Source organism: Salmo salar, unplaced genomic scaffold (genome assembly GCF_905237065.1).
Source record: "Salmo salar unplaced genomic scaffold, Ssal_v3.1, whole genome shotgun sequence".
In the NCBI taxonomy this organism is placed as follows: Eukaryota; Metazoa; Chordata; class Actinopteri; order Salmoniformes; family Salmonidae; genus Salmo; species Salmo salar.
The window spans coordinates 51,050-68,928 of record NW_025548916.1 but is presented as its reverse complement, the minus strand read 5'-3'; the positions used below and the strand labels follow the sequence as shown (position 1 = coordinate 68,928).

The 17,879-nt window shown below is 45.9% G+C and overlaps 1 protein-coding gene across 36 annotated transcripts; it reads right to left on the bottom strand.

Annotated features, from left to right (window-relative positions):
- Positions 1-532: 532 nt before the first annotated feature.
- On the bottom strand, positions 533-17,680 carry LOC123733434 (rho-related GTP-binding protein RhoH). Of its 36 annotated transcripts, none has more exons than XR_006763792.1 (7): positions 17,370-17,680; positions 14,084-14,206; positions 10,544-11,134; positions 4,007-4,156; positions 2,390-3,519; positions 2,256-2,325; positions 533-2,156 (listed from the first exon to the last, which is right to left on the bottom strand). XR_006763792.1 is itself a non-coding variant. In XM_045712831.1 (5 exons), the coding sequence occupies exons 3-5, from the start codon at positions 10,715-10,717 to the stop codon at positions 3,247-3,249; spliced, it is 597 nt and encodes a 198-aa protein (XP_045568787.1). In that variant the 5' UTR covers positions 10,718-11,134; positions 14,084-14,206; positions 17,370-17,680; the 3' UTR covers positions 533-3,246. The 36 variants fall into 36 exon arrangements, 2 of the variants coding, with proteins under 2 accessions (XP_045568787.1, XP_045568788.1); XR_006763790.1 differs by having other exon boundaries at positions 2,256-2,360; positions 2,424-3,519; XR_006763796.1 differs by having other exon boundaries at positions 533-2,057; positions 2,256-2,360; positions 2,424-3,519.
- Positions 17,681-17,879: the final 199 nt, after the last annotated feature.

Genomic DNA, 17,879 nt, shown 5'->3' with positions numbered 1-17,879 from the left:
TCAGGGTTAATGTTACAGAGCTCTAGAGACTGTTACTGTCAGGGTTAATGTTACAGAGCTCCAGAGACTGTTACTGTCAGGGTTAATTTTACAGAGCTCTAGAGACTGTTACTGACTGTCAGGGTTAATGTTACAGAGCTCTAGAGACTGTTACTGACTGTCAGGGTTAATGTTACAGAGCTCTAGAGACTGTTACTGACTGCCAACTAAAGCTGCTGCGGTCATATCTCTGATCTCAACCTTCACCTCACCACAACACAACACAGTCATCATCCCTCATCCTGTGTGTGTGTGTGTGTGTGTGTGTGTGTGTGTGTGTGTGTGTGTGTGTGTGTGTGTGTGTGTGTGTGTGTGTGTGTGTGCGCGCGCGCGTGCACGTGCGCGTGCGTGTGTGTGAGATATTCATGTGTCAGTACTAACCAGTACTTTTTTTTTTTTTTAAACACATCGGTTTTCCTACTCCTAGTTATTACGGCAAAACAAAGATATATTTTTTTTAAATATTCTGATTTCTAAGTAGAATTGACAGGTGGAAGGTCGTTCGTTTATTCATGAATTATGTTACAGGCACTTTAAGTGGTTGGCAACATTTCTTTAACACAAAGGGAACAGACAAATCACAAGCTGGAATACCTTTCCAAAAGGATCACTTTCAACATCTATAGACGGAGAACGGAAATAGTCGATGTCAACTTGTATTGTTTACTTCAATTTTAACCTGAAATAAAACAATAACAATAAAAATAACTTGTCAAGGATATAAATTTAAAAAAAAGTTTACAACGTCTTCCTGGAAGCGGACAATTTTACCGTCCGATCTAAAATACCTGATCGTCTCTGTTTACCGTCCAAAATACCTGATCGTCTCTGTTTACCGTCCGATCTAAAATACCTGATTGTCTCTGTTTACCATCCCATCTAAAATACCTGATCGTCTCTGTTTACCATCCCATCTAAAATACCTGATCGTCTCTGTTTACCATCCCATCTAAAATACCTGATCGTCTCTGTTTACCGTCCGATCTAAAATACCTGATCGTCTCTGTTTACCATCTAAAATACCTGATCGTCTCTGTTTACCGTCCGATCTAAAATACCTGATCGTCTCTGTTTACCGTCCCATCTAAAATACCTGATCGTCTCTGTTTACCGTCCGATCTAAAATACCTGATCGTCTCTGTTTACCATCCCATCTAAAATACCTGATCGTCTCTGTTTACCGTCCGATCTAAAATACCTGATCGTCTCTGTTTACCATCCCATCTAAAATACCTGATCGTCTCTGTTTACCATCCCATCTAAAATACCTGATCGTCTCTGTTTACCATCCCATCTAAAATACCTGATCGTCTCTGTTTACCATCCCATCTAAAATACCTGATCGTCTCTGTTTATCGTCCGATCTAAAATACCTGATCGTCTCTGTTTACCATCCCATCTAAAATACCTGATCGTCTCTGTTTACCATCCCATCTAAAATACCTGATCGTCTCTGTTTACCATCTAAAATACCTGATCGTCTCTGTTTACCATCTAAAATACCTGATCGTCTCTGTTTACCGTCCGATCTAAAATACCTGATCGTCTCTGTTTACCATCCCATCTAAAATACCTGATCGTCTCTGTTTACCATCCCATCTAAAATACCTGATCGTCTCTGTTTACCATCCCATCTAAAATACCTGATCGTCTCTGTTTACCATCCCATCTAAAATACCTGATCGTCTCTGTTTACCATCTAAAATACCTGATCGTCTCTGTTTACCATCCGATCTAAAATACCTGATCGTCTCTGTTTACCATCTAAAATACCTGATCGTCTCTGTTTACCGTCCGATCTAAAATACCTGATCGTCTCTGTTTACCATCCCATCTAAAATACCTGATCGTCTCTGTTTACCATCCCATCTAAAATACCTGATCGTCTCTGTTTACCGTCCGATCTAAAATACCTGATCGTCTCTGTTTACCATCCCATCTAAAATACCTGATCGTCTCTGTTTACCGTCCGATCTAAAATACCTGATCGTCTCTGTTTACCATCCCATCTAAAATACCTGATCGTCTCTGTTTCCCATCCCATCTAAAATACCTGATCGTCTCTGTTTACCATCTAAATACCTGATCGTCTCTGTTTACCGTCCGATCTAAAATACCTGATCGTCTCTGTTTACCATCCCATCTAAAATACCCGATCGTCTCTGTTTCCCATCCCATCTAAAATACCTGATCGTCTCTGTTTACCATCTAAATACCTGATCGTCTCTGTTTACCATCCCATCTAAAATACCTGATCGTCTCTGTTTACCATCCCATCTAAAATACCTGATCGTCTCTGTTTCCCATCCCATCTAAAATACCTGATCGTCTCTGTTTACCATCTAAATACCTGATCGTCTCTGTTTACCATCCCATCTAAATACCTGATCGTCTCTGTTTACCGTCCGATCTAAAATACCTGATCGTCTGTTTCATCATAACGAACAACCTATAACTCTCTGGTGACGTTATTGACTGAAATCTCTAGAAACCCTCCTCTAAATCTATCGAATAACAGACATCAAAACAACAGAAGAAGAAAGAAGAAATAAAAAAAACAGTTTGAGAGTTCGTGATTTTCAAACTCACACAGACCGTCTGTGCTTCCATGGCCTGTATTCATAAAGCGTCTCAGAATAGGAGTTCAGATCGATGTAATCCGATTCATGATGACCTAGAATAATTATGACCTAGAGAAATTACGACCTAGAAATTATGACCTAGAAAGTGAAACTGACTCTAGATCAGCACTCCCGAGTCCGAGACGTTTTGTGAACACAGGCCCAGGTTGTTAAAAAAACGATTTCCCATTTTGGCGGTGTTTTGGCCCCCCCCCCCCCTTTACGGAGGGTCGTTTACAGATCCGCGTGTCCAGTCATCAAAAGGTTAGAGGTCAAAATGACACATTGGGAGGTTTACTGTCTTACGGCACAGACAGAACTTCGAATAGTTCAAGAGTTTCCCCCCCCCCAAAAAAACCACAGGTCCTGGGTCAGACAGAACATTCGAATAGTTCAAGTCAGATACAGTGATGTAGTCCAGTCACTAAGCCGCCAGTCCGGTCCCAAGTCCCCGGTGTTGAGTCCAAGTCGGAGTCGCCACTGGGCCCCGAGTCCTGATCCTAGAGCAGTCGCTAGAGGCTTCGGGTATCCACCGATCACCAAACCCCAACCCTAGGAGGTCCCAAAGGTTTTTTGAGGTCAAAGGTCAAAACACCGTGCAGCTGTTGATATCAAACATCCGCGGACGCGTCCGTTTCCTGGCCTGGTTCACCGCCGTCCGCACCGCACACTCGAACACCTGCTGCACGCCGCGGTTGCTTAGCGACGAGCACTCCAGGTACCCCTTGGCCCGTACGTCCTGGGCGAGGCGTTTGCCCTCGGCGGCGGAGGAGCAGGAGGCGCGGTAAGGCCCGGTGTCACGCTGGTCCGTCTGAGTCGCCACCACCAGAACCGGAACACGAGGAAGATTCTCACGCACCTACAAATGACATTAAAAATGTTTTTTTTTTAAAACCATTTTGTTATAGTCAAATAGTTTTAAACATGTATTGGATACACAATATGAAGCCAGAGTTGGGCTGAATTCCATTTCAATTAACTCAGGAAGTAAACTGAAATTCTAATTCCAATTTCTTCTCACTGAGAGAAGAAAAATGGAATCCGATCACTACTGATCTGGTGTCTACTTCCTGAATCGACTCAATGATTATTTCAGACGTGTCTGTAAGAATATAAAATGTTATTTTTTATTTATTTATTTTTTATTTGGTCTAGCGGTGTAAGCTGCTGCTGCCTCGGGGGGAGATCGTGTTCTACGTAGCGCTGGGTTGGAATCCGTCCCGCTGCTCTCTCTCTCTCTCTCTCTCTCTCTCTCTGACCTTTCACCTCTCTCTCTATCCAATAAAAACACACACACAACACTTCCAGAAGGATCTATTCAGAGAGTAGAAAAGGTAGTCCCGTACCTCTACCAGCCACTTGTGCTTGACGTTGGCGAGGGAGGCGGCGTTGGCCACGGAGTAGCAGATCAGGACCACATCCGCCTGCTTATAGGACATCGGACGGATCTGTCTGAACGTGTCATTTCCTGCCGTGTCCCACAGACCCAGGTTGATCTGGAGAGTAAAACAAAATACATTATAAATGTGTCTTTTTTTTTATTATTCAATGATTTTTTTTATTCTGTCTTCTACGAAATCTTGTTTGTAATGTTTTAAAATGTTTTATTCTTGTGACGTCGAGATGCACTTTAAATAAAGCATTAAAAGACGAAACACACCGCAGGGATAAACAGCCTCGTCACCATCAGGGTGTAAAGGTCATGAAGGATGTGAGGGATATTTCCTGATCAGGTGACCATCAGACCTCTCCAGTGGGTCGTGATGTTGACACTATCGTGTTAATGTATCGTGATAGTTCAATGATGTAAAGTGGTATTATCGCGATAGTTCAATGATGTAAAGCGTATTATCGTGATAGGTAAATGATGTAAAGTGGTATTATTGTAAAGTGTATTATTGTGATAGGTAAATGATGTAAAGTGGTATTATTGTAAAGTGTATTATTGTGATAGGTAAATGATGTAAAGTGGTATTATTGTAAAGTGTATTATTGTGGTAGGTAAATGATGTAAAGTGGTATTATTGTAAAGTGTATTATTGTGATAGGTAAATGATGTAAAGGGTATTATTGTAATGTGGTATTATCGTGATAGGTAAAGTGGTATTATTGTGATAGGTAAATGATGTAAAGCGTATTATCGTGATAGGTAAATTATGTAAAGTGGTATTATCGTGATAGGTAAATGATGTAAAGTGGTATTATCGTGATAGGTAAATGATGTAAAGTGGTATTATCGTGATAGGTAAATGCTGTAAAGTGTATTATCGTGACAGGTAAATGATGTAAAGCGTATTATCGTGATAGGTAAATGATGTAAAGCGTATTATCGTGATAGGTAAATGATGTAAAGCGGTATTATCGTGATAGGTAAATGATGTAAAGTGGTATTATTGTAAAGTGGTATTATCGTGATAGTTAAATGATGTAAAGCGTATTATCGTGACAGGTAAATGATGTAAAGCGTATTATCGTGATAGTTAAATGATGTAAAGTGCGTTATCGTGATAGGTAAATGATGTAAAGTGGTATTATCGTGACAGGTAAATGATGTAAAGTGTATTATCGTGATAGGTAAATGATGTAAAGTGGTATTATCGTGATAGGTAAATGATGTAAAGCGTATTATCGTGATAGGAAAATGATGTAAAGTGTATTATCGTGATAGTTCAATGATGTAAAGTTAAATTATGTAAAGCAGGGGGCTATTCAAACGATATTATTACAGGGGACAGACGTAAAAAACTAAAGAAGGTTAATTTCAGGGAGGCCTAAAATATTCCACCTGCGATTATTCTTTGGAAGAATTGTAAAAAAAAAAAAATTACAAAAATAAAAATAAAACAATGCACACACACTTTTCTTATAATTAAAATGTCGCTGAAAGTAATTAGGACTGAAATGGGAAGGGGGGGGGTCAACAAAAGTGAGTTGATGAGCAACCAAAACAATGAGAAAAAAGGGGGCAACGCTCGCTCGCCAATTATTCAAACAACGATTAACAAAAGCTTCTTAAAAAGTAGTTCGACGTCATTTCAAAACCATCTGAAAACGAAGCACCTCAATAAATAAACACAAAGATAATTAAAGTAATGGGGCAGCAGGGGAGGCTGGTGGTTAGAGGAGGAGGCGGGTAGCCTAGTGGTTAGAGGAGGAGGCAGGTAGCCTAGTGGTTAGAGGAGGAGGCAGGTAGCCTAGTGGTTAGAGGAGGAGGCAGGTAGCCTAGTGGTTAGAGGAGGAGGCAGGTAGCCTAGTGGTTAGAGGAGGAGGCAGGTAGCCTAGTGGTTAGAGGAGGCAGGTAGCCTAGTGGTTAGAGGAGGAGGGTAGCCTAGTGGTTAGAGGAGGAGGCAGGTAGCCTAGTGGTTAGAGGAGGCGGAGGTAGCCTAGTGGTTAGAGGAGGAGGCAGGTAGCCTAGTGGTTAGAGGAGGAGGCAGGTAGCCTAGTGGTTAGAGGAGGAGGCAGGTAGCCTAGTGGTTAGAGGAGGAGGCAGGTAGCCTAGTGGTTAGAGGAGGAGGCAGGTAGCCTAGTGGTTAGAGGAGGAGGCAGGTAGCCTAGTGGTTAGAGGAGGAGGCAGGTAGCCTAGTGGTTAGAGGAGGAGGCAGGTAGCCTAGTGGTTAGAGGAGGAGGCAGGTAGCCTAGTGGTTAGAGGAGGAGGCAGGTAGCCTAGTGGTTAGAGGAGGAGGCAGGTAGCCTAGTGGTTAGAGGAGGAGGCAGGTAGCCTAGTGGTTAGAGGAGGAGGCAGGTAGCCTAGTGGTTAGAGGAGGAGGCAGGTAGCCTAGTGGTTAGAGGAGGAGACAGGTAGCCTAGTGGTTAGAGGAGGAGGCAGGTAGCCTAGTGGTTAGAGGAGGAGGCAGGTAGCCTAGTGGTTAGAGGAGGCAGGTAGCCTAGTGGTTAGAGGAGGCGGGTAGCCTAGTGGTTAGAGGAGGCAGGTAGCCTAGTGGTTAGAGGAGGCAGGTAGCCTAGTGGTTAGAGGAGGCAGGTAGCCTAGTGGTTAGAGGAGGCAGGTAGCCTAGTGGTTAGAGGAGGCAGGTAGCCTAGTGGTTAGAGGAGGCAGGTAGCCTAGTGGTTAGAGGAGGCGGGTAGCCTAGTGGTTAGAGGAGGAGGCAGGTAGCCTAGTGGTTAGAGGAGGAGGCAGGTAGCCTAGTGGTTAGAGGAGGAGGCAGGTAGCCTAGTGGTTAGAGGAGGAGGCAGGTAGCCTAGTGGTTAGAGGAGGCAGGTAGCCTAGTGGTTAGAGGAGGAGGCAGGTAGCCTAGTGGTTAGAGGAGGAGGCAGGTAGCCTAGTGGTTAGAGGAGGCAGGTAGCCTAGTGGTTAGAGGAGGAGGCAGGTAGCCTAGTGGTTAGAGGAGGCAGGTAGCCTAGTGGTTAGAGGAGGCAGGTAGCCTAGTGGTTAGAGGAGGCAGGTAGCCTAGTGGTTAGAGGAGGCAGGTAGCCTAGTGGTTAGAGGAGGCAGGTAGCCTAGTGGTTAGAGGAGGCAGGTAGCCTAGTGGTTAGAGGAGGAGGCAGGTAGCCTAGTGGTTAGAGGAGGAGGCAGGTAGCCTAGTGGTTAGAGGAGGAGGCAGGTAGCCTAGTGGTTAGAGGAGGAGGCAGGTAGCCTAGTGGTTAGAGGAGGAGGCAGGTAGCCTAGTGGTTAGAGGAGGCAGGTAGCCTAGTGGTTAGAGGAGCCAGGTAGCCTAGTGGTTAGAGGAGGCAGGTAGCCTAGTGGTTAGAGGAGGCGGGTAGCCTAGTGGTTAGAGGAGGCAGGTAGCCTGGTGGTTAGAGGAGGCAGGTAGCCTAGTGGTTAGAGGAGGCAGGTAGCCTAGTGGTTAGAGGAGGCAGGTAGCCTAGTGGTTAGAGGAGGCAGGTAGCCTAGTGGTTAGAGGAGGCGGGTAGCCTAGTGGTTAGAGGAGGCGGGTAGCCTAGTGGTTAGAGGAGGCAGGTAGCCTAGTGGTTAGAGGAGGCAGGTAGCCTAGTGGTTAGAGGAGGCAGGTAGCCTAGTGGTTAGAGGAGGCAGGTAGCCTAGTGGTTAGAGGAGGCAGGTAGCCTAGTGGTTAGAGGAGGCAGGTAGCCTAGTGGTTAGAGGAGGCAGGTAGCCTAGTGGTTAGAGGAGGCAGGTAGCCTAGTGGTTAGAGGAGGAGGCAGGTAGCCTAGTGGTTAGAGGAGGAGGCAGGTAGCCTAGTGGTTAGAGGAGGCGGTTAACCTAGTGGTTAGAGGAGGCAGGTAGCCTAGTGGTGAGAGGAGGCAGGTAGCCTAGTGGTTAGAGGAGGCAGGTAGCCTAGTGGTTAGAGGAGGCAGGTAGCCTAGTGGTGAGAGGAGGCAGGTAGCCTAGTGGTTAGAGGAGGCGGGTAGCCTAGTGGTTAGAGGAGGCAGGTAGTCTAGTGGTTAGAGGAGGCAGGTAGCCTAGTGGTTAGAGGAGGCAGGTAGCCTAGTGGTTAGAGGAGGAGGCAGGTAGCCTAGTGGTTAGAGGAGGAGGCAGGTAGCCTAGTGGTTAGAGGAGGCAGGTAGCCTAGTGGTTAGAGGAGGCAGGTAGCCTAGTGGTTAGAGGAGGCGGGTAGCCTAGTGGTTAGAGGAGGCAGGTAGCCTGGTGGTTAGAGGAGGCAGGTAGCCTAGTGGTTAGAGGAGGCAGGTAGCCTAGTGGTTAGAGGAGGCAGGTAGCCTGGTGGTTAGAGGAGGCAGGTAGCCTAGTGGTTAGAGGAGGCAAGTAGCCTGGTGGTTAGAGGAGGCAGGTAGCCTAGTGGTTAGAGGAGGCAGGTAGCCTGGTGGTTAGAGGAGGCGGGTAACCTAGTGGTTAGAGGAGGCGGGTAGCCTAGTGGTTAGAGGAGGAGGCAGGTAGCCTAGTGGTTAGAGGAGGCGGGTAACCTAGTGGTTAGAGGAGGAGGCAGGTAGCCTAGTGGTTAGAGGAGGAGGCAGGTAGCCTAGTGGTTAGAGGAGGAGGCAGGTAGCCTAGTGGTTAGAGGAGGAGGCAGGTAGCCTAGTGGTTAGAGGAGGAGGCAGGTAGCCTAGTGGTTAGAGGAGGAGGCAGGTAGCCTAGTGGTTAGAGGAGGAGGCAGGTAGCCTAGTGGTTAGAGGAGGAGGCAGGTAGCCTAGTGGTTAGAGGAGGAGGCAGGTAGCCTAGTGGTTAGAGGAGGAGACAGGTAGCCTAGTGGTTAGAGGAGGAGGCAGGTAGCCTAGTGGTTAGAGGAGGCGGGTAGCCTAGTGGTTAGAGGAGGCAGGTAGCCTAGTGGTTAGAGGAGGCAGGTAGCCTAGTGGTTAGAGGAGGCAGGTAGCCTAGTGGTTAGAGGAGGCAGGTAGCCTAGTGGTTAGAGGAGGAGGCAGGTAGCCTAGTGGTTAGAGGAGGAGGCAGGTAGCCTAGTGGTTAGAGGAGGAGACAGGTAGCCTAGTGGTTAGAGGAGGAGACAGGTAGCCTAGTGGTTAGAGGAGGAGGCAGGTAGCCTAGTGGTTAGAGGAGGCGGGTAGCCTAGTGGTTAGAGGAGGCGGGTAGCCTAGTGGTTAGAGGAGGCAGGTAGCCTAGTGGTTAGAGGAGGCAGGTAGCCTAGTGGTTAGAGGAGGCAGGTAGCCTAGTGGTTAGAGGAGGCAGGTAGCCTAGTCGTTAGAGGAGGCGGGTAGCCTAGTGGTTAGAGGAGGAGGCAGGTAGCCTAGTGGTTAGAGGAGGCAAGTAGCCTATTGGTTAGAGGAGGCAGGTAGCCTAGTGGTTAGAGGAGGCAGGTAGCCTAGTGGTTAGAGGAGGAGGCAGGTAGCCTAGTGGTTAGAGGAGGCAGGTAGCCTAGTGGTTAGAGCGTTGCGGCTAGTCTAGTGGTTAGAGCGTTGGGCCAGTAACCGAAAGGTTGCTAGATCGAATCCCCCGAGCTGACGAGGTAAAAATCTGTCATTCTGCCCCCTGAACAAGGCAGTTAACCCCCACTGTTCCCCCGGTAACACCGTCATTGTAAATAAGAATTTTGTTCTTAACTGACTTGCCTCGTTAAATAAAAGGTTAAATAAAAAATCAAATACATCCTTTGAATTCCTTTCCCTCAGCCATTAGGTCGTTTTGTCCCACTCTCTCACGAGTCCATGTGAGAATCACAGAGGGAAACGTGTTCCTGAGAGTTGTAGCTTTCAGGAATGGGGCGTCAGAATATTTTATATATTTAAAAAAAAAAATCATTCATAAAAACACTGGAGCCAAATTCATATGAAGAAAATAGAAATCAACATGCCCATATAAGCTCTGGAAACCGCTAACAACCACACTACAGCCAATCGCCGTATTGCTTGGCGCTGAACGGTGGATTATCTGGCAGATCTTTCATTACCGCTCATACAGAAGGACCAGTCTCAATCAATAAACAGGCCGGAAATGGTCCGCGGGCCGCCAGTTGAACAGCCCTGATGTAAAGGGTATTATTGTAAAGTGTATTATTGTAAAGTGTATTATCGTAAAGTGTATTACTGTAAAGGGTATTATTGTAAAGTGTATTACTGTAAAGGGTATTATTGTAAAGTGTATTATTGTAGTAGTTAAATGATGTAAAGTGTATTATTGTAAAGTGTATTATTGTAGTAGTTAAATGATGTAAAGTGTATTATTGTAAAGTGTATTACTGTAAAGTGTATTATTGTAAAGTGTATTATTGTAGTAGTTAAATGATGTAAAGTGTATTATTGTAAAGTGTATTACTGTAAAGTGTATTATTATAAAGTGTATTATCGTAAAGTGTATTATTGTAAAGTGTATTATCGTAAAGTGTATTATTGTAAAGTGTATTATTGTAAAGTGTATTATTGTAAAGGGTATTATTGTAGTAGTTAAATGATGTAAAGTGTATTACTGTAAAGTGTATTACCGCAAAGTGTATTACCGTAAAGTGTATTACCGTAAAGTGTATTACCGTAAAGTGTATTACTGTAAAGTGTATTATTCCTACCGGAGCCCCGTCCATGTAGACTTCTACGCCAGTGTTCTCGTACACAGTTGGTTTGTAGCAGTCAGGAAACGTCTCTGAGGTGAAGCGAACCAGGAGGGCCGTCTTCCCAACAGCGCTGTCCCCCACCAGCACACACTTCACCTGGGTCTCCGCTGCTGCTGCTGCTGCGCTCATGGCTGCTCCGCTCAGAACCCTGGGGGTTGTAGTCCTTTAGGGAGATGTTGAGTTGTAGTCCTTGTGGAACTCAGGGGGTTGTGACGTCCATAGTGTGATGGTGGTCGCCGTCTCTGTGGGGGTTGTAGTTCTTTAGGGAGATGTTGTAGTCCTGAAGGAGAGGATGGTTGAGATCAGGGGGTTGTGGTCACCATCTCTCTGGGGGTTGTAGTTCTTTAGGGAGATGTTGTAGTCCTGAAGGAGAGGAGGGTTGAGATCAGGGGGTTGTGGTCACCATCTCTCTGGGGGTTGTAGTTCTTTAGGGAGATGTTGTAGTCCTGAAGGAGAGGAGGGTTGAGATCAGGTCCATAGGGATGGTGGTCCCTGTCTCTGTGATACTCTCTGGGGGTTGTAGTTCTTTAGGGAGATGTTGTAGTCCTGAAGTAGAGGAGGGTTGAGATCAGGGGGTTGTGGTCACCTCATGTGTGGAGTCATGATGCCAACTACATCTGTCTCTCTCTCACCACAGACTGTTTACTGGCTCTACTGCTACAGTAGAGAAGCTGAAGGTCTCTCTCTCTCTGTCTCTCTCTGTCTCTGTCTCTCTGTCTCTCTCTGTCTCTGTCTCTCTGTCTCTGTCTCTCTCTCTCTCTGTCTCTCTACACACACCTCTCTCTCTCTCTCTCTCTCTCTCTCTCTCTCTCTCTCTCTCTCTACACACACCTCTCTCTCTCTCTACACACACACACACCTCTCTCTCTCTACACACACACACCTCTCTCTCTCTCTACACACCTCTCTCTCTCTCTACACACCTCTCTCTCTCTCTACACACCTCTCTCTCTCTCTCTACACACCTCTCTCTCTCTCTCTACACACCCCTCTCTCTCTCTCTACACACCTCTCTCTCTACACACACACCTCTCTCTCTACACACACACACCTCTCTCTCTCTCTACACACACACCTCTCTCACTCTCTCTACACACCCCTCTCTCTCTCTACACACCTCTCTCTCTACACACACACCTCTCTCTCTACACACACACCTCTCTCTCTCACACACACACACCTCTCTCTCTCTCTACACACACACACCTCTCTCTCTCACACACACACCTCTCTCTCTCTCACACACACCTCTCTCTCTCTACACACACTCTCTCTCTCTACACACACAGCTCTCTCTCTCTACACACACACTCTCTCTCTCTCTACACACCTCTCTCTCTCTCACACACACACACCTCTCTCTCTACACACACCTCTCTCTCTACACACACACACACACCTCTCTCTACACACACATCTCTCTCTCTACACACACACCTCTCTCCTCTCTCTACACACCTCTCTCACTCTCTCTACACACACCTCTCTCTCTCTCTACACACACCTCTCTCTCTCTACACACACACCTCTCTCTCTACACACACACCTCTCTCTCTACACACACACCTCTCTCTCTACACACACACCTCTCTCTCTACACACACACCTCTCTCTCTACACACACAGCTCTCTCTCTCTCACACACACACCTCTCTCTCTCACACACACCCTCTCTCTCTCTCTACACACCTCTCTCTCTACACACACACACACACTCTCTCTCTCTACACACACCTCTCTCTCTACACACACACTCTCTCTCTCTACACACCCCTCTCTCTCTCTACACACCTCTCTCTCTCTACACACACCTCTCTCTCTCTACACACACACCTCTCTCTCTACACACACACACCTCTCTCTCTCTCTACACACACACACCTCTCTCTCTCTACACACACAGCTCTCTCTACACACACACCTCTCTCTCTACACACACACCTCTCTCTCTACACACACACCTCTCTCTCTACACACACCTCTCTCTCTACACACACACACCTCTCTCTCTACACACACACACCTCTCTCTCTACACACACACCTCTCTCTCTACACACACACCTCTCTCTCTACACACACACCTCTCTCTCTACACACACACACTCTCTCTCTCTACACACACACCTCTCTCTCTCTACACACACACCTCTCTCTCTCTAACACACACCTCTCTCTCTCTACACACACACCTCTCTCTCTCTCTCTCTACACACACACTCTCTCTCTCTCTCTACACACACATCTCTCTCTCTACACACACACCTCTCTCTACACACACCTCTCTCTCTACACACACCTCTCTCTCTACACACACACCTCTCTCTCTACACACACACCTCTCTCTCTACACACACACCTCTCTCTCTACACACACCTCTCTCTCTACACACACACATCTCTCTCTACACACACCTCTCTCTCTCTAAACACACACCCCTCTCTCTCTCTACACACACCTCTCTCTCTACACACACACACATCTCTCTCTCTACACACCCCTCTCTCTCTCTACACACACCTCTCTCTCTCTCTCCTATACACACACACCTCTCTCTCTCTCTCACACACACATCTCTCTCTCCTACACACACACCTCTCTCTACACACACCTCTCTCTCTACACACACTCTCTCTCTACACACACACCTCTCTCTCTACACACACACTCTCTCTCCACACTCTCTCTCACACACACCTCTCTCTCTACACACACCTCTCTCTCTACACACACTCTCTCTCTACACACACCTCTCTCTCTCTTACACACACACCCCTCTCTCTCTCTACACACACACTCTCTCTCTCTACACACACACTCTCTCTCTCTCTAAACACACTCCTCTCTCTCTCTCTACACACACACCTCTCTCTCTCTACACACACACCTCTTTCTCTACACACACACACCCCCTGTCTCTCTCTCTCTCACACACACACCTCTCTCTCTCTCCACACACCTCTCTCTCTCTCTACACACACACCCCTCTCTCTCTCTCTCTACACACACCTCTCTCTCTACACACACACCCCTCTCTCTACACACACACCTCTCTCTCTACACACACACACCTCTCTCTCTACACACACCTCTCTCTCTACACACACACCTCTCTCTCTACACACACACCTCATTCTCTACACACACACACACCCCTCTGTCTCTCTCTCTCTACACACACACACCTCTCTCTCTCTCCACACACACCTCTCTGTCTCTCTCTCTCTACACACACCTCTCTCTCTCACACACATCTCTCTCTCTCTCTACACACACACCTCTCTCTCTACACACACACCTCTCTCTCTCTCTCCACACACACACCTCTCTCTCTCTCTCTACACACACACCCCTCTCTCTCTCCACACACCTCTCTCTCACACACACACACCTCTTTCTCTACACACACATCCCTCTCTCTCTCTCCACACACACCTCTCTCTCTCCACACACCTCTCTCTCTCCCCCCGTCTCTCTCAGTTCCTCTATACTTACTTCTCTCTGTGTGTACGCCACGGAGATGACTCCAGGCTCCGCCTCCTGCGATCAATCGAGGTCACCTGACGTCACAGGTGGTTGGTTATTCCATCCAATCAGGGCCCGGCGTACGAGAGAGAGCTGCGAGGACATTATCTGATGAGGACATTGTTGACTCGTGGGGGGGGGGGGTTGCTCTGATAAGGAGAGCTACTAAGAGTGCAGGTTTTCATTCCAGCCCAGCACAAAAACACAACAGATTCAGCTATTTTAAGGGCTATATAAAATAAATGTGATTGATTTGACATTAAAATTACAGAGATAAAGCTGACCTAAAAACATCAGAGCATGTACCTTCTCCTCTCCGTAGTGACCCAGCGCTGTAGGAGGGAGTGAGGACAGCGCCGACCCGTAGATTTTGGTTATTAACTAAACTCCTTCAGTCCTTCAGCGATAACGCCAGAGAAGACGGTGTTTTGGAGGAAAATATTGGACACCGGCAATCCGTGCCGATATATAAATCTTCCAAACATCGCCTTCGAGGGCTTTTTCACTTTTATACAACGAGGTTACAAATATATTTTAAAAAATAAGGATTGACATATTTTCATTAAAAAAAAAATAATAATAAAATAACTTTATTTTGATTAATTTATTCATACTATTTCGTCCTTCCACAATATATAGTCCAGACACAAAACTTGGGTTGCTACCCGAGCAGGCTGGTCGTTCGTTCTATCGGTTCTGTTCTGTATCTATGGACCCGACCCAGTCGTTCTGTATCTATGGACCCAGTCGTTCTGTATCAATGGACCCAGTCGTTCAGTATCTATGGACCCGACCCAGTCGTTCTGTATCTATGGACCCAGTCGTTCTGTATCTATGGACCCAGTCGTTCTGTATCTATGGACCCAGTCGTTCTGTATCTATGGACCCAGTCGTTCTGTATCTATGGACCCAGTCGTTCAGTATCTATGGACCCAGTCGTTCAGTATCTATGGACCCAGTCGTTCAGTATCTATGGACCCAGTCGTTGTGTATCTATGGACCCAGTCGTTCTGTATCTATGGACCCAGTCGTTCTGTATCTATGGACCCAGTCGTTCAGTATCTATGGACCCGACCCAGTCGTTCAGTATCTATGGACCCAGTCGTTCAGTCTAAATGTTCCGTTGCCATACTGGCTGTCAACATCCTTATTATCCCTGACTTGCTCAGCTAGAAAACTACGGCTAATTTACAGTCACGTTAAAACAGCGCAGCCAGAATAACAACAACAACAAAAAGTATCTGCATTTGTTTAAGCCGTTTCCCAGTGACATTTTATTCGGAAACATCCATAACAACGAAGCTAATGAGGCCCGGTTTCAACCTGACATAGAAAAAAGTGCTCTCTCTCTCGTCAGGACACGGTTGTTTTCCGAGGAGTTACAGTAGCCAACAAACACAGCGAACACAAATCACCTCGTTTTTACCTGTTGATAGTTTTTTGTATATATATATATATCCATCTCTCTTTCTCTCTTTCTCTCGGAGGACCTGAGCCCTAGGACCATGCCTCAGGACTACCTGGTATGATGACTCCTTGCTGTCCCCAGTCCACCTGGCCGTGCTGCTGCTCCAGTTTCAACTGTTCTGCCTGCGGCTATGGAACCCTGACCTGTTCACCGGACGTGCTTGTTGCACCCACGACAACTACTATGATTATTATTATTTGACCATGCTGGTCATTTATGAACATTTTAACATTTTAACATCTTGACCATGTTCTGTTATAATATCCACCCTGCACAGCCAGAAGAGGACTGGCCACCCCTCATAGCCTGGTTCCTCTCTAGGTTTCTTCCTAGGTTTTTGGCCTTTCTAGGGAGTTTTTCCTAGGGAGTTTTTCCTAGCCACCGTGCTTCTTTCACATGCTTTGCTTGCTGTTTGGGGTTTTAGGCTGGGTTTCTGTACAGCACTTTGAGATATCAGCTGATGTACGAAGGGCTATATAAAAAAAAAATATATATATATATAAAAAATTTTGATTTGATTTGACTACTGACTAGACTACTGACTAGATTATTGACTACTAACTAGACACTGACTAGACTAGACTATAGATTAACTAGACTACTGACTAGACTACTGACTAGACTAGACTAGACTATAGATTAACTAGACTATTGACTACACTACTGACTCCCAACTAGACTATAGACTAACTAGACTACCGACTACTCACCCTACACAGCAATGGCAGCCCCCCGGGCAGGACTAACTAGGCTACTAACTAGACTACTAACTAGACTACTAACTAGACTACTAACTCGACTACTAACTAGACTACTCACTCTACACAGCAATGGCAGCCCCCCGGGCAGGACTAACTAGGCAACTAACTAGACCACTAACTAGACTACTGACTACTCACTCTACACAGCAATGGCAGCCCCCCGGGCAGGACTAACTAGGCTACTAACTAGACCACTAACTAGACTACTAACTAGACTACTGACTACTCACTCTACACAGCAATGGCAGCCCCCCGGGCAGGACTAACTAGGCTACTAACTAGACCACTAACTAGACTACTAACTAGACTACTGACTACTCACTCTACTCAGCAATGGCAGCCCCCCCCCCGGGGCCAAATGCAGCCCACAGCAGACTGAAGGTGTGCTTGTCTTTTACCCAACTGATCCTGTATTAATTAAAGGCGTAGGAAGAATATAACGGTATTATTATTCACATGACGAATGTTTTATTTAAAATAAAGACACCAGTCATCGTGACTTTATAAAGACAATAGATTAGAGAGTTATTAAAAGGGCCTATTCAAACATCATCTACCCTCCATGAAGAGTTGAAAAGCTCTGTTCTTCACCCTGCCATGACGACTGACATTTTGTTTTAACCTAGTTTAACCCCGCACATCGTGACCGTCTAGAAGCGTAAGGCAGGCCCACTTACGCTCAACTCTAACCATTCAAATACAGACGATTTATTTGAAACCAAATGTAAGAGATTCATGTTGTCGTTTATCATTTTAATTGAGATAGAAATAGTTATAATTGGATAATGAAACATTTTTTTTGGGGGGGGGGGGTGTAGGACTATTGGTTTTTAAACAATGAATATGAAATGCCAAACTCGATAATAATCCTCTACAGTGACTCTCCAATATATCAAATGTATTTTAGTCGGCTCATATTAAAAATGAGTCATTCTGTCTGGATTTAAAAGAAAAGACATGAATAAAAATAAAAAAACGTTGTTACTTCTCATAGACGAGAGGAATAGAAGAACAAAGATAAACTCACCGTGTTGTCAGACCCCGCAGCCTGTCTTCATGATGGCAGCGGAAGGATGTTCCGCTTCAGCTCAAAGCATTTTTTGACTCGGTAAAAAAAGTAGCGTATTTTTTTTTACGGTATATACATTTAAGGCTACTTTATAAATACTGCTTAAAGCGAAACACAATAGCCTAATTATTCTATAATTATTCTATATGCACAAAACTACTTATACACGTTTATATGCGTCACTTACACACCTTGCTACTCTCTTTACAACAACAAAAAAAAACGGTGGAGAGGGAAATGAGATGCGCTCTCTGTCTCTCTCTCTCTGGTCTCACTAACAGCATCCGGTAGTTGCGTGTGGAGGTGTGTTGATGCCGTTTCGTTTCTGGTCTTAGTATTTCGGCGTCTCTCTCTCTAACCCCACGAAGCAGCTGTTATTTTTTGTTGTTGATCGCTTCGATTAGCCAACTTTACGCAGTAGCTTGGAGTTACTGTGTTTACATATAAAAAACGACTTTACGCAGTAGC